Source organism: Oncorhynchus clarkii, chromosome 10 (assembly GCF_045791955.1).
Source record: "Oncorhynchus clarkii lewisi isolate Uvic-CL-2024 chromosome 10, UVic_Ocla_1.0, whole genome shotgun sequence".
Taxonomy (NCBI): Eukaryota; Metazoa; Chordata; class Actinopteri; order Salmoniformes; family Salmonidae; genus Oncorhynchus; species Oncorhynchus clarkii.
The window spans coordinates 34,849,825-34,866,214 of record NC_092156.1 but is presented as its reverse complement, the minus strand read 5'-3'; the positions used below and the strand labels follow the sequence as shown (position 1 = coordinate 34,866,214).

The 16,390-nt window shown below is 43.4% G+C and overlaps 1 protein-coding gene, 1 non-coding gene and 1 pseudogene across 2 annotated transcripts; all 3 read left to right on the top strand.

Annotated features, from left to right (window-relative positions):
* Positions 1–4,991: 4,991 nt before the first annotated feature.
* LOC139418336 (ribonucleoside-diphosphate reductase large subunit-like) lies at positions 4,992–13,281 on the top strand. Its single transcript, XM_071167709.1, has 18 exons — positions 4,992–5,182; positions 5,804–5,892; positions 6,004–6,181; positions 6,412–6,572; positions 6,670–6,709; positions 6,900–7,062; positions 7,228–7,369; positions 7,594–7,677; positions 7,897–8,058; positions 8,241–8,320; positions 8,413–8,614; positions 10,746–10,895; positions 11,020–11,241; positions 11,390–11,466; positions 11,604–11,739; positions 11,885–11,980; positions 12,139–12,327; positions 12,608–13,281. The coding sequence occupies exons 1-18, from the start codon at positions 5,164–5,166 to the stop codon at positions 12,794–12,796; spliced, it is 2,379 nt and encodes a 792-aa protein (XP_071023810.1). The 5' UTR covers positions 4,992–5,163; the 3' UTR covers positions 12,797–13,281.
* Positions 7,724–7,802, top strand: LOC139419843 (small nucleolar RNA SNORD83). Its single transcript, XR_011635455.1, has one exon. It is a non-coding gene; the product is annotated as a small nucleolar RNA SNORD83 (small nucleolar RNA).
* Positions 12,419–12,536, top strand: LOC139419852 (small nucleolar RNA SNORA17; annotated as a pseudogene).
* Positions 13,282–16,390: the final 3,109 nt, after the last annotated feature.

Below are 16,390 nucleotides of genomic sequence, written 5' to 3'. Positions count from 1 at the left end.
GCCACCAGCCATACTACTCGTTCTGTGTGTGATCTCCTGCAAGACAGGAATGTCAGTGTTCTACCATGGCCAGCGAAGAGCCTGGATCTTTATCCCATTGAGCACGTCTGGGACCTGTTGGATCAGAGGTTGAGGGCTAGGGCCATTCCCCCCAGAAATGTCCGGGAACTTGCAGGTGCCTTGGTGGAAGAGTGGGGTAACATCTCACAGCAAGAACTGGCAAATCTGGTGCAGTCCATGAGGAGGAGATGCACTGCAGTACTTAATGCAGCTGGTGGCCACACCAGATACTGACTGTTACTTTTGCCCCTCCCTTTGTTCAGGGACACATTATTCAATTTCTGTTAGTCACAAGTCTGTGGAATTTGTTCAGTTTAACACAGTGCCCTTCTTTGGACACTGTGTTAACTAACCTCCAAACGAGTTTCAATGCCATACAACACTCCTTCCGTGGCCTCCGACTGCTCTTAAACGCTAGTAAAACCAAATGCATGCTTTTCAACCGTTCGCTGCCTGCACCCGCCCGCCCGACTAGCATCACTACTTTGGACGGTTCTGACTTAGAATATGTGGACAACTACAAATACCTAGGTGTCTGGCTAGACTGTAAACTATCCTTCCAGACTCATATTAAACATCTCCAATCCAAAATTAAATCTAGAATGAGCTTCCTATTTCGCAACAATGCCATCTTCACTCCTTCAAAGTCGCCAAACATACCCTCGTTAAACTGAGTATCCTACCGATCTTTGACTTTGGCGATGTCATTTACAAAATAGCTTCCAATACTCTACACAGCAAACTGGATGCAGTCTATCACAGTGCCATCCGTTTTGTCTCCAAAGCCCCTTACACCACCCACCACTGCGACCTGTACGCTCTAGTCGGCTGGCCCTCGCTACATATTCCCACTGGATCCAGGTCATCTATAAGTCTATGCTAGGTAAAGCTCCGCCTTATCTCAACTCACTGGTCACAATAACAACACCCACTCGTAGCACGCGCTCCAGCAGGTACAGTGCCTTGCGAAAGTATTCGGCCCCCTTGAACTTTGCGACCTTTTGCCACATTTCAGGCTTCAAACATAAATATATAAAACTGTATTTTTTTGTGAAGAATCAACAACAAGTGGGACACAATCATGAAGTGAACGACATTTATTGGATATTTCAAACTTTTTTAACAAATCAAAAACTGAAAAATTGGACGTGCAAAAATATTCATTTCCCAAGCTTTAAACATCCCAATGAGCACTGTGCAAGCGATAATATTGAAATGAAAGGAGTATCAGACCACTGCAAATCTACCAAGACCTGGCCGTCCCTCTAAACTTTCAGCTCATACAAGGAGAAGACTGATCAGAGATGCAGCCAAGAGGCCCATGATCACTCTGGATGAACTGCAGAGATCTACAGCTGAGGTGGGAGACTCTGTCCAAGGGACAACAATCAGTCGTATATTGCACAACTCTGGCCTTTATGGAAGAGTGGCAAGAAGAAAGCCATTTCTTAAAGATATCCATAAAAAGTGTTGTTTAAAGTTTGCCACAAGCCACCTGGGAGACACACCAAACATGTGGAAGAAGGTGCTCTGGTCAGATGAAACCAAAATTGAACTTTTTGGCAACAATGCAAAACGTTATGTTTGGCGTAAAAGCAACACAGCTGAACACACCATCCCCACTGTCAAACATGGTGGTGGCAGCATCATGGTTTGGGCCTGCTTTTCTTCAGCAGGGACAGGGAAGATGGTTCAAATTGATGGGAAGATGGATGGAGCCAAATACAGGACCATTCTGGAAGAAAACCTGATGGAGTCTGCAAAAGACCTGAGACTGGGACGGAGATTTGTCTTCCAACAAGACAATGATCCAAAACATAAAGCAAAATCTACAATGGAATGGTTCAAAAATAAACATATCCAGGTGTTAGAATGGCCAAGTCAAAGTCCAGACCTGAATCCAATCGAGAATCTGTGGAAAGAACTGAAAACTGCTGTTCACAAATGCTCTCCATCCAACCTCACTGAGCTCGAGCTGTTTTGCAAGGAGGAATGGGAAAAAATGTCAGTCTCTCGATGTGCAAAACTGATAGAGACATACCCCAAGCTACTTACAGCTGTAATCGCAGCAAAAGGTGGCGCTACAAAGTATTAACTTAAGGGGGCTGAATAATTTTGCACGCCCAATTTTCCAGTTTTTTATTTGTTAAAAAAGTTTGAAATATCCAATAAATGTCGTTCCACTTCATGATTGTGTCCCACTTGTTGTTGATTCTTTACAAAAAAATACTGTTTTATATCTTTATGTTTGAAGCCTTAAATGTGGCAAAAGGTCGCAAAGTTCAAGGGGGCCGAATACTTTCGCAAGGCACTGTATCATCGGATGGGGCCACAGTGTCTCCTGACCCCTCCTGTCTCAGCCTCCAGTATTTATGCTGCAGTAGTTTATGTGTCGGGGGGCTAGGGTCAGTTTGTTATATCTGGAGTACTTCTCCTGTCTTATCCGGTGTCCTGTGTGAAATTAAGTATGCTCTCTCTAATTCTCTCTTTCTCTCTTTCTCTCGGAGGACCTGAGCCCTAGGACCATGTCTCAGGACTACCTGGCATGATGACTCCTTGTTGTCCCCAGTCCACCTGGCCGTGCTGCTACTCCAGTTTCAACTGTTCTGCCTGCGGCAATGGAATCTTGACCTGTTCACCGCACATGCTACCTGTCCCAGACCTGCTGTTTTCAACTCTCTAGAGACAGCAGGAGTGGTAGAGATACTCTTAATGATCGGCTATGAAAAGCCAACTGACATTTACTCCTGAGGTGCTGACTTGCTGCACCCTCGACAACTACTGTGATTATTATTATTTGACCATGCTGGTCATTTATGAACATTTGAACATCTTGGCCATGTTCTGTTATAATCTCCACCCGGCACAGCCAGAAGAGGACTGGCCACCCATCATAGCCTGGTTCCTCTCTAGGTTTCTTCCTAGGTTTTGACCTTTCTAGGGAGTTTTTCCTAGCCACCGTGCTTCTACACCTGCATTGCTTGCTGTTTGGGGTTTTAGGCTGGGTTTCTGTACAGCACTTTGAGATATCAGCTGATGTACGAAGGGCTATATAAATACATTTGATTTGATTTGATCCCCAAAGCAAACACCTCCTTTGGCTGCTTTTCCTTCCAGTTCTTTGCTGCCAATGACTGGAACGAATTGCAAAAATCGCTGAACCTGGAGACTTATATTCCCCTCACTAACTTTAAACATCAGCTATCTGAGCCGCTTACTGCAGCTGTACATAGCCCATCTGTAAATAGCCCACCCAATCTACCTACCTCATCCCCATATTGTGCTTATTTACTTTTCTTATCTTTTGCACACCAGTATTTCTACTTGCACATCATCATCTGCTCATCTTTCACTCCAGTGTTAATCTGCTAAATTGTAATTACTTTGCTACTATGGCTTATTTATTGCCTTACCTCCTCATGCCATTTGCACACAATGTATATAGACTTTCTTTTTTACTATTGTGTTATTGACTGTACACTTGTTTATTCCATGTGTAACTCTGTGTTGTTGTTTGTGTCGCACTGCTCTGCTTTATCTTGGCCAGGTCACAGTTGTAAATGAGAACTTGTTCTCAACTAGCCTACCTGGTTAAAAAAAGGTGAAATAAAAAAATAAAAAAATAAAAAAATAAAAGTGTCTCAGTTGTTGAATCTTGTTATGTTCATACAAATATTTACACATGTTAAGTTTGCTGAAAATAAACGCATTTGACATTTCTTATTTTGCTGAGTTTATATATCGGAGTATCGTAGGTGATAGCTGTGGTGACGTTCTCAGAGCCCAAGGCTTACAACAAGGGTCAGGATAAAGATGAGTCTGTGACAGTAGGAGTAAAGTTTTTGGAAAAAGTAGACCCTTGCCTTTAGTCTGATCCATTTGTGGTTTCAGGGTAGATGAAAACAGAGTTGGGTGCTGTGGAATCGGTGAGTGTAACCAGAAGTGGTCTTGAGATAATTGTTTGTGTTTCTGCTGGTCAGAGGGAGCAGGCTCTTTGCATTAAGCGAATGGGGGCAAGAGATGTGAATTGTGGGGGTAGTGGAAAATGTAAAAGCTGACAAACTGAAGGGGAAGATTCCCAGTGCTTGTGATGCTCATCGTTTGGTGTGAAGCAGACAGGGTGGCGTCAGTGGTAAAACAGAAGAGTCGTTGCCTGTTCTTTTGAGTTTTGATGTGGATTCTTTACCTGAGAAAGTCATGTTGGGATATATAAGTTATCCTGTACGAGCTTTTGTGCAGAATACATTACGTTGTTACAGGTGTCAAGCTTATGGGCATGTGGCAGCAGTGTGTAGGAGGAAGGTTCACAGGTGTGAGAGGTCTGCAGAAGGGCAGGAGACAAAGCAATGTGTAGCATTGGGGAAAGTAGTGGTATGTGTTAATTTTAGGGGTTCACATGTGGCTGGGGATCAGAAATGTCCCGTGCGAGAGAGACAGGTTGAGGTTTCCAAGTTTAGAGTAGTGCAGAAGTTGTCATATGCTGAGGAAGATGGGTTAAGGGGGAGGAGCGGTGAGAGTAGTAGAGATAAACCAGTACAGAGGGATAGGCCAAAAAGTGATATAAGTTTCAGTAAGATTGGATTTTTAGCATTTATAGCAATGTTATCAATTGTACAGCAGGGATGGAACGTAAGTCACAGAAAATTGAGGTTGTGGTGGCAGCTGCAAAGAGGTATTTGGGTGTGTGAGATTTGACATCAGAAGAGTTACAGGGTGTGTTAAGTGGTAATGTCCCATCCTTTCAGGATGATTGCATGATGTAGGAATACATATATTTAATTAGTGGAGTAGGGTGGTGTTAATTTGATTTTATATCATTTTGAAATTAGTGAGTGTAGTGTTAGATGGTAGGGTATTTATTTTTATTTTTCAAGCAAAGTATAAGGAAGTTGTACTCCAATCTAGTAGGTGGCGGTAATGCAACAAATTGGATGCCAACCGTTGTTAAACTTCATAGAAGAAGAAGTAGTTATTCGCGGTTTATCTTCTGCACTTGAAGTCTTCGACGGCTGTTAGCGTGAGACTCTCTCTGTACATTCTAAGCTATATATCAGTATTCTTATTTTTCGCACTTTCTCTGGAAAGAAAACAACCCTTGTCAACATGCATGTGATAAAGCGAGGTAGGTCATTTCTAGTAGGAATAATAGCAAAAGCTAGCTAAGTTTGCAATTTGACTGACTCTTGTCTTTTTTTCTTACAAGCAACCTTTTGAACGTGTATTATTATATCGTTGGCTACTGTACTGTCATTAACCACGTTGAATGACTAATTAGGTAACTAATGTTATTGAATGCGTTAGCTAGCTAGAGAAGGACCGCTGTCGTGTCGTTTAATAAGAACGATCAAAACAGGTTATTGACAGTCTTGCAGCAATGTTCCTTTTGTCAAACTTGGCGCCAAATTTGTCAACGTTTTGTAGTTTACCTAGCCAGTTAGGTGCTTCAATCTAGTGCATTTGATTGGAAGTATCCGTGACAATCACATCAATTAATCATATAGCTAGTTAACATTTTCGAGTATTTTTTCAAGTATTTATTTTCCCCAAAATAGCTTTCTGGGTTACACAACAGGACGTTTGCTAGTATCCGTGACTATCCCATCAATTACATAACTAAATTAACTTAGTTTTTAAGCTTTGTGGCAATTACTGACATTAACTTGTAAATTCCTTTTCCATGGCGCGCACATATATTTTATTGTTGATTTTCTGCTTAACACTTCCGTCATTACATCATTTTCAGATGGGCGCGAAGAGCGTGTCATGTTTGACAAGATCACTTCCCGTATTCAGAAGCTTTGCTATGGACTCAACTCTGACTTTGTAGATCCAGTGAGTCGATATTTTATGTTCATTGTATTTCCGTTGTTTGTTAATTCTAGTGTTTCTGTGTGCTGTGTTCCTCTAACGCACCCTTTACCCTGCCTGTTGTCCCACGTTTAGACCCAGATCACCATGAAGGTAATCCAGGGTCTGTACAGTGGGGTCACTACAGTGGAGCTGGACACACTGGCTGCAGAGATTGCTGCCACCCTCACAACGAAACACCCCGACTATGCCATCCTGGCTGCCCGCATCGCCGTCTCCAACCTGCACAAGGAGACCAAGAAGGTGTTCAGTGGTAAGTCTCTCTTGCAAGTTATGCATATTTCTCCATTATCAGGCTCACTCAAAGTAGCCAAGATTCAGCCTCTCCACTCATTCAGTGTCAAGGATGTGAATTTGCCAGTGAGCTGACAATCGCACTTCTGGTAACTGAAGAAATTGGTACCTAAAAGTAATTTCTAAACCCTGGGTGTGAAACTAAGGTATCTGGAAATCTCTTCATTTTTTCTGTCAATGCTGTTTTAGATGTGGTGGAGGATCTCTACAACTATGTCAACCCACTAAACAGATGCCACTCTCCCATGGTTGCCAAGGAGACACTTGACATTGTCCTAGAAAACAAGGATCGTCTCAACTCTGCAATCATCTTCGACCGGGACTTCTCCTACAACTTCTTTGGATTCAAGGTCATTTTTACAGTACACTGTTTATAAACCATAATAATTTAAAAGTAAATTCTGCAATGGTAGGAAAGTAAACACTTTTTTGTGTTTTTCTACATAGACACTTGAGCGGTCGTACCTTCTGAAGATTAATGGGAAAGGTGAGTCGGTTACATAAATTCTGTCCCTGTAAGAATTGACATCTTGTCATGATACGAACCTATGCTGCACTGGATTAGGGCTCCTCACCAGTGGCACCTGGCCAAACACGCATATTTTCAGAGCTGTTTTTTAAAAATTTGGTTCAGATGAGCTCCATCCCTCATGCTGACCTGTTCTGTTTCTGTGTAGTTGCCGAGCGACCCCAGCACATGCTCATGAGGGTGGCAGTTGGGATTCATCAGACTGACATTGACGCTGTCATCGAGACTTACAACCTGCTGTCAGAGAAGTGGTTCACCCACGCTTCGCCCACACTCTTCAACGCTGGCACCAACCGCCCACAACTGTCCAGGTAAGCACTTCATATTTTGGATCTACTTTTGCCATTCTACTAGAAGCCATTCCTCAGGCTATGATTACTGAATTGCAGAAAATACTGACATCTTTGACAGTTCTAAGTGCAAACCAGAAAAGCGCTTGATTGGTTTTAAATGAGTTGTCCTTGTTGACTTTTCAGCTGTTTCCTGTTGGCCATGAAGGATGACAGCATTGAGGGCATCTACGACACCCTAAAGCAGTGTGCCCTAATCTCTAAATCAGCAGGGGGCATCGGAGTGGCAGTCAGCTGCATCAGAGCCACGGGCAGCTACATTGCTGGGGTGAGGATCACGTTCATAAATAAGACTGCCCGACTAAGTGTCAGGAGGGGTGTAGAGTGATGGGGCTATGTCTACGCCGAGGACCCAGAACAGTGGGTACTTGGCGTGATTGATGGCTCTGACAGATTGTGGGGAAAGTTTGTACATGAGAAAAAATGACTTGTGTTTCATTGATGCTTGGCGAGTCACTCAGTTACTGAGGCTTCTTTGTTTTTGTTTTTAAGACAAATGGTAATTCCAATGGGCTGGTTCCCATGCTCCGAGTGTACAACAACACAGCACGCTATGTGGACCAGGGAGGCAACAAGGTGAGAATGAAATTAGATTTGAATACGGGTTTTGTTATTGACTCTGGCCACAGGATGACCTCATAGATATGCATTAGCGCTCTGCGCAGAGATGACCCACTATCTATCACCCAAGTCTGATGGCTCTGAGAACATGTATACAGTCTTTCAGACTCTGTGGCCTGTGTTTACTGTACCGTCATCGGGCATTTAACTCCCGCTCATTGCCCTCCTTCTCAGAGACCTGGTGCGTTTGCCATGTACCTGGAGCCGTGGCACTTTGATGTGTTTGACTTCTTGGATCTGAAGAAGAACACAGGGAAGGAAGAGCAGAGGGCCAGAGATCTGTTCTACGGCATGTGGATCCCTGACCTATTTATGAAGAGAGTGGAGAGCAACCAGGTATGCAGCAACATTTATCAACTGAAGTATTCAAACCAGATATTGAATTTCATGAAATTCGAGCTCTAGTATATTTTGTACATCGCTCTTCAAGGTTGAATTAAAGAAGGGAATAAGGAGTGGTTCTGTTTAGATGAATATCTTGAAAGATATCAGTACTCATTGGTGTATCATACCCACAGGACTGGTCCCTGATGTGCCCCAGTGACTGCCCTGGACTGGACGAGTGCTGGGGGGAGGAGTTTGAGAAGCTCTATACCATGTAAGACCGGCGCTCCTGACCTGGTATAACTGCTCCATACCAGTCTACTCCCTGTGCAATGTCTCACTGGGCCTGTCTCTGTCTGTCGTCAGGTATGAGCAGGAGGGTCGGGTCAAGCGGGTGGTGAAGGCCCAGCAGGTGTGGCATGCCATTATTGAATCCCAGACTGAGACGGGCACCCCCTATATGCTTTACAAGGACGCCTGCAACAGGAAGAGCAATCAGCAGAACCTGGGCACCATTAAGTCCAGTAACCTTTGTACTGAAATTGTAGAGTACACCAGCCATGATGAGGTGAGGGCAATCGATTACCTAAACTGTTTGAACTACTGAAGCTGTCTGAAATTGCACCCTATTCCATATTTGGTGCACTACTTTTGATCAAGTCCATACTAGAGGTTGACCGATTCTGATTTTTCAACGCCGATACCGATTAATCGGGCGATTTAATTTTAAATATTTTTTTAAATTGATTTATTTCTTACATTTTATTTGTGTAATTACAACAATACTGAATGAACACTTATTTTAACTTAATATAATACATCAATCAAATCAATTTAGCCTCAAATAAATAATGAAACATGTTCAATTTGGTTTAAATAATGCAAAAACAAAGTGTTGGAGAAGAAAGTAAAAGTGCAATATGTGCTATGTAAGAAAGCTAACGTTTCAGTTCCTTGCTCAGAACATGAGAACATATGAAAGTTGGTGGTTCCTTTTAACATGAGTCTTCAATATTCCCAGGTAAGAAGTTTTAGGTTGTAGTTATTATAGGACTATTTCTATACCATTTGTATTTCATATACCTTTGGATGTTCTTATAAGCACTTTAGTATTGCCAGTGTAACTGTATAGCTTCCGTACCTCTCCTCGCTCCTACCTGGGCTCAAACCAGGAACACAATGACAACAGCCACCCTCGAAGCAGCGTTACCCATGCAGAGCAAGGGGAACGACTAGTCTCAGAGTGAGTGGCGTTTGAAACGCTATTAGCGCGCACCCCGCTAACTAGCTAGCCATTTCACATCACATTGTTACACCAGCCTAATCTCGGGAGTTGATATGGTTGAAGTTATAAACAGCAGCACTGCTGGCAAAACGCACGAAAATGCTGTTTGAATGAATGCTTATGAGCCTGCTGGTGCCTACCATCGCTCAGTCAGACTGCTCTATCAAATCACAGACTTAATTATAATATAATAACACAGAAATACGAGCCTTAGGTCATTAATATGGTAAAATCCGGAAACTATCATCTCGAAAACGAGATGTTTATTCTTTCCGTGAAATACGGAACCGTTTACGTATTTTATCTAACGGGTGGCATCCATCAGTCTAAATATTCTTGTTACATTGCACAACCTTCAATGTTATGTCATAATTACGTAAAATTCTGGCAAATTAGTTCGCAATGAGCCAGGCTGCCCAAACTGTTGCATATACCCTGACTCTGCGTGCAATGAACGCAAGAGAAGTGACACAGTTTCACCTGGTTAATATTGTCTGCTAACCTGGATTTCTTTTAGCTAAATATGCAGGTTTAAAAATATATACTTCTGTGTATTGATTTTAAGAAAGGCATGGGTGTTTATGGTTAGGTACATGTTGAAGCAACGACAGTCCTTTTTCGCGAATGCGCACTGCATCGATTATATGCAATGCAGGACACACTAGATAAACTAGTAATATCATCAACCATGTGTGATTATGATTGATTAAGTTTAATGCTAGCTAGCAACTTACCTCGGCGTCTTACTGCATTCGCGTAACAGGCGGGCTCCTCATGAGGCAGGTGGTTAGAGCGTTGGACTAGTTAACCGTAAGGTTGCAAGATTGAATCCCTGAGCTGATGAGGTAAAAATCTGTCGTTCTGCCCCTGAACAAGGCAGTTAACCCACCGTTCCTAGGCCTTCGTTGTAAATAAGAATGTGTTTAACTGACTTGCCTAGTTAAATAAAGATCAAATAAAGGTGTCAAGAAAAAATCAGCGCCCAAAATGACCGATTTCCGATTGTTATGAAAACTTGAAATCGGCCCTAATTATTCGGCCATTCCGATTAATCGGTCGACCTCTAGTCCATACCTGTTCCCTGTATCGGGGCCCTGGTTGAAGGTAGTGGACTATACATAGATTAGGTTGACATTTTGGACGCAACCGGAGACCAGCCTCAGTTTGTGTTATTGACTCTGGCCACAGGATGACCTCATAGATATGCATTAGCGCTCAACGCAGAGATGACCAACTACAGTATCTATCACCCAAGGATGATGGCTCTGATAACATACATACATAATCACAATGCTGTTTGAATGGCATCCTTTGATTTGTATATTGTTGAAAATAAATGTTGGATCACATCAAAGAATGTTTAAATGGCCTAAGTGTGACGCTAATCTATCTGGCTCCTATTTTCCAATCTCAGGTGGCAGTGTGTAACCTGGCATCCATCGCCCTCAACATGTATGTCACCCCAGAGAGAACATTTGACTTCCGCAAGCTGGCCTATGTCACCAAGGTCATCGTCAGGAACCTTAACAAGATCATTGAGATCAACTACTACCCTGTGGTCGAGGTAATGTCTAGCGTTCAACTTAGTGATACTAATAATATGATCAGCAAGACTGATGATTCTACAGGTTATATCTTCATGTGGACCAGTAACTGATTGTCCCATGCCTCGCCTCCTCTCTGACCAGGCTGAGAACTCCAACAAGCGCCACAGGCCCATTGGTATCGGTGTGCAGGGTCTTGCTGATGCTTTCATCCTGATGCGTTTCCCCTTTGAGAGTGCCGAGGCCCAGAAGCTCAACACTCAGATCTTTGAGACCATCTACTACGCTGCCCTGGAGTCCAGCTGTGAGCTTGCTGCTGAGCTCGGTGCCTACCAGACCTACCCAGGCTCCCCTGTCAGCAAAGGAGTGAGTACCACCACCCTTACACCTAACTGAGATGTTAGATATCCTGTGTAGGGTTTTTGTTTACGGTAACTAACTTGTCGATAGTTAATTTTGGATTAAGGAGAATGTTCTGGTGTGGGTCTCAGGCTTAAATGGTTATTTTCCCCAGATCCTTCAGTACAACATGTGGGACAAAACCCCAACTGACCTGTGGGACTGGACAGTTCTCAAGGAAAAGATTGCCAAGTAAGTTCTCAACCTTGTCCTCCATTTTCCAACCCAACTACAACTAGTCTCAACACATACATGACCAACCAAGTGGATTTAAATGTTGTCGCCTTTTTCATCACCACATCACTCACCCTTCTGCCCCGTCTCTCCAGGCACGGTGTGAGGAACAGTCTGCTGCTGGCCCCCATGCCCACGGCCTCTACAGCCCAGATCCTGGGCAACAATGAGTCCATCGAGCCCTACACCAGCAACATCTACACCCGCAGAGTCCTCTCTGGAGAGTTCCAGGTCAGTACCACTCTCTGTGGGTTCCATAGACCGTTAGACTTCTGCACACACAGCATACTCAAACACTAGAAGGCTCTGAGTTTGGGAGTGTAAAAAGCTAAAGTTGTGTGTATGTGAGGACTAATGTTCTTTGTGCTCCTTGCAGATTGTGAATCCCCATCTGTTGAAGGACCTAACAGAGAGAGGGCTGTGGAATGAGGAGATGAAGAACCAGCTGATTGGTCAGAATGGATCCATCCAGGTGAGAACCCAGACCATCACAATCAATGAAGACCAATCAGAGTGCAATTATGCCCTTTGACTGTATTTTGTGAAGGTCATGTCTAACTTTTTTGTTAGATTTTAAAAGCGCTATCCTTTTTTAGTAGTTGTCATCGTTCTGTTGTTACTTGTCTTTAGGGCATTGCTGAGATCCCAGATGACCTGAAGGAGCTGTATAAGACTGTGTGGGAGATCTCCCAGAAGACTATTCTGAAGATGGCTGCTGACCGCGGGGCCTTCATAGACCAGAGCCAGTCCCTCAACATCCACATCGCTGAGCCTAACTACGGCAAGCTCACCAGCATGCACTTCTACGGCTGGAAGCAGGTGAGTCAGCTTGCCTATTGAAGTTTCTGTAAGATTGCATTTTCTTAGCCCAGGGCCATCCTTAACTCTGGTGTTAAAATGGCTGGCTGATGCTGCCCCTTGAAGCATTGTAGTCCGACTGAAACTGTCGAGCGTGTGTCATGAGGGGCGGAGAGTGGCAGGTCTACGCCAAGGACCCAGAACAATGGGAACTTGGCTTGATTGGCTAGGGAGGCAACGTATGAGGATCAAAGTAGTGCTAAATATGAAATAAACCACTAACCTCTTTTCCACTCCTCAGGGTCTGAAGACGGGCATGTACTACCTGAGGACCAAGCCTGCAGCCAACCCCATCCAGTTCACCCTGAACAAGGAGAAGCTGAAGGAGTCTCAGTCGGCTAAGAACTTGGAGGCGATCAAGGAGCTCAACAGAGCCGCTATGGTGTGTTCCCTGGAGAACCGCGACGACTGCCTGATGTGTGGCTCTTAGACGGCACCCCACTCCTCCCCGCTCTTTAGTTAATTAACCATAGCAGTGGACCACTGAAGTCCTCAGGATCTTTGAACCCCACTGTCATTGCCTTTAGGTCAGGTAACATTATACAGTAATCTGCCCTGATGTCAGATCAGACTCTTAATAGAACAGGCTCTTATGTTTGTTGTGGGAATGCTAATGTAGCCTAACTATAGTGCTGTACAAGGTGTGCGCTGTCTGCTAATACCAGATTATTAACTGTAAACTTTTCTATTTATCTTTCACAGTTACACTGTCTGTGTGGATTTGTTTTGTATAGGATTGAGTTTCCAAACTTTTTGTCTACTCCATTGTTAATATGTAAATCTAAGGATCTCATAACTTGCTGAATGAACTTAAACAAAATTTGTGTATATTATAAGTATTTTGTATTTGACCTGTGGGGAAAATAAAATTGCTTTGTGTGCTGAACAAAAATATAAACGCAACATGCAACAATTTGAAGTTTACTGAGTTAATGTTCATATGAGAAAATCAGTCAATTGAAATACATTTCTTGGGCCCTAATTTGTGGATTTAACACAACTGGGAATACAGATATGCATCTGTTCATCACAGATACTGTACCTTCAACAAAAGGCGTGGATCAGAAAACCAGTCAGTATCTGGTGTGACCATTTGCCTCATGCTGCGTGACATCTTCGTATAGAGTTGATCAGGCTGTTGATTGTGTTCTGTGGAATGTTGTCCCACTCTTCAATGGCTGCATGAAGTTGCTGGATATTGGCGAGAACTGGAACACACTTGTACTTGTTCATCCAGAGCTTTCCAAACATGCTCAATGGGTGATCTGTCTGAGTATGAAGGCCATAGAAGAACTAGGACATTTTCAGCTTCCAGGAATTTTTGTACAGGTCCTTGCGATATGTGGGCTCAAGGGCATGACGAAGTGCCTCAGGATCTTGTCACGGTATCGCTGTGCATTCAAATTGCCATCAATAAAATGTGTATGTAGCTTATGCCTGCCCATACCATAAACCAACCATGGGACAACGTTAACCTCAGCAAACGCCCACACTGTCATCTGCCCAGTACAGTTAAACTGGGATTCATCCATGGAGAGCACACTTCTCCAATGCTCATCTAGGTGAGCATTCCACTGAAGTTGGTTCAAGACCCTGGTGAGGATGACGAGCACGCAGATGAGCTTCCATGAGACGGTTTCTGATGGATTAGAATGCTCACTAACAGCAATGTAAACATGTGTAACATTTGAGAGAAGCTTTTTGTGTGTGTTGGTTACATTTTTGTTCAGTGTAATTATTCTTTTTTTTCTCCCCAATTTCATGATATCCAATTGGTAGTTAGTCTTGTCCCATAACTGCAACTCCCGTAGGGACTCGCTAGAGGCAAAGGTTAAGAGCCATGCGTCCTCCGAAACACAACCCTGCCAAGCTGCACTGCTTCTTGACACACTGCTCGCTTAACCCGGAAGCCAGCCGCACCAATGTGTCGGAGGAAACACCTTACAACTGGTGACCGTGTCAGCGTGCATGCGCCCGGCCTGCTACAGCGCAATTGGACAAGGACATCCCAGCCGGCCTAACCCGGACGACGCTGGGCCGAATGTGCGTCGCCTCATGGGTCTCCCAGTCGCAGCCGGCTGCAACACAGCCCGGGATCGATCCCGGATCTATAGCGACGCCTCATGGGTCTCCCAGTCGCAGCCGGCTGCAACACAGACCGGGATCGATCCCGGATCTATAGCGACGCCTCAAGCACTGCAGTGCCTTAGACCGCTGCACCACTCGGGAGGCCCAATGTAATTAAGTTTGTGCTCATGCAATGTCCTGTGGTACTTTTGTCAAGGTGTACAGTAGTTTAGCAATAACAGTACATGGCATAAGGTGATGCTATTTTGTACTTGATGGGAATTATATCAGGAAGATGGGGCTTCTTTCACTCTTGATATTTTGAAATGGATGATGTATATCCACAAGTTAATACATACCATTTGAAAAGTAACATATACAAAATGGAGTGTCTTGGATTTACTTATATAATAATACGAAATGCTCTGTCCAGGTTGTTTTGCCTTAAGTAACCATCTTTGTGAATACTTACCAAATGTAACACACCATACTAAACGAAGTACTTCGGATTTACATACAGAATTATACGAAATGCTCTGAGACCAGGTTGACCAACAGAGAAGAGACTGTCAGAGCAGTATAGCCAGTTTTACTCAAATTATTTACTTTATATAATGAACACAAGGACATTGTATATATTTTTGTTATTTTAATATTGGTTTGAAAATATGTATTCAAAGTGAAATTGTAATTCTCTATCCTTTCTAATTGTTAGGTTGGAATGTCTATAATGACAATGAATAAGAGTTAGTACTGGTCTCAAACAGGTGGTCCAATGGGAGCAGACATCGGTATCACTAGGTGTTCATAGATCATGTTTAATTTGGCTACATCACTTAACAATATTGTATACAGGGTAGTGGAGTATCTGATTACAAGTACTCTGATTACAAAAAACGAATCAGTGTACCAGCAGCAATATTGTAATCAGATACTCAAAAAAAAACTAGATTACTAAATTCAGAAAGGATCTTTGTGAATAAATACATTGACACATTTCTGTTTTCTCCATGACATTCAATTCAGCATTGAAAAAAGGTGCAAGTTTAAGTTTGTTCCACCTCAGTGAGTCTGACCACAAGTCAGAGACCACTATGATGACACACCTGATGCATTTGATGGATACTTTTAGTCTTCTTCTAATGCCTCTTAAGGGGAAAGTAATCATATTCCAAAAATGACATTGCTTAAAAGTTTGGACAGGTAACTAGTAATTGTAACAGATTACATTTAGAAAGTAACCTACCCAACCTTGCGTGTATATACATGCCTTTGAATGATTTGTAGCTCATTTTACAGCAAAATAGTTGTATGCTATCTACTGCAAGTGTATATTGCTGCTTTGATGTAAAGATCTCATGTAGTCAACCTATTAAGGGACTATGGAGTTGACTGAAACAATGCTAACTGGCTCACACTTCTAATCTGAAGAGGATGCACTCAGATGTGCAGTTCTCATTGGTCCTCCATTGATGGACCCCTCCCCCTCCGGCAAGCCGAAGACAGTGTCCTGTGAGCTGCTGCTGCCATCGGTCGGGAGGGAACCACCTTCTCCACCAGGATCTTCACCCCAGCCCTGGCAGTATTCTCCACCACCACGCTAGCTGTGGCAGCCTTCTTCTTAGTCACATTCTCCAACGCCCTCCCCGGGCCCTTAATCCACCTCTTGGTCATGTTGATTTTCCCCACCACTCTTTTCTCCTTCAGTTCCATCACCTTGACCTTCCTCTTTCAGATCTCCCAGGCCCATGTCTACTTTCCCTTCATTCCCACGTCCTCCCATATCATTCACTTTTTTGTCACCTCCTACAAGTCCTTTCCACCAGATTGTATTATCCACACTGTGATCTACCTTTTTCCCTTTACCTTCTTCCATCCTTACTTCTGCCTCCACTGGATTGTCCTTTCCCTCCACCATCTCATTGGTGCTTACCTTTTTATATCCGAATCTCCCCCT

What these genes read in the sequence shown, in the direction of transcription:
- LOC139418336 (XM_071167709.1), top strand. An exon ending in ACTACTACCCTGTGGTCGAG is followed by an intron (nt 10,896 to 11,019) that starts GTAATGTCTAGC and finishes CTCTCTGACCAG; the next exon opens with GCTGAGAACTCCAACAAGCG. An exon ending in GCTCCCCTGTCAGCAAAGGA is followed by an intron (nt 11,242 to 11,389) that starts GTGAGTACCACC and finishes TATTTTCCCCAG; the next exon opens with ATCCTTCAGTACAACATGTG.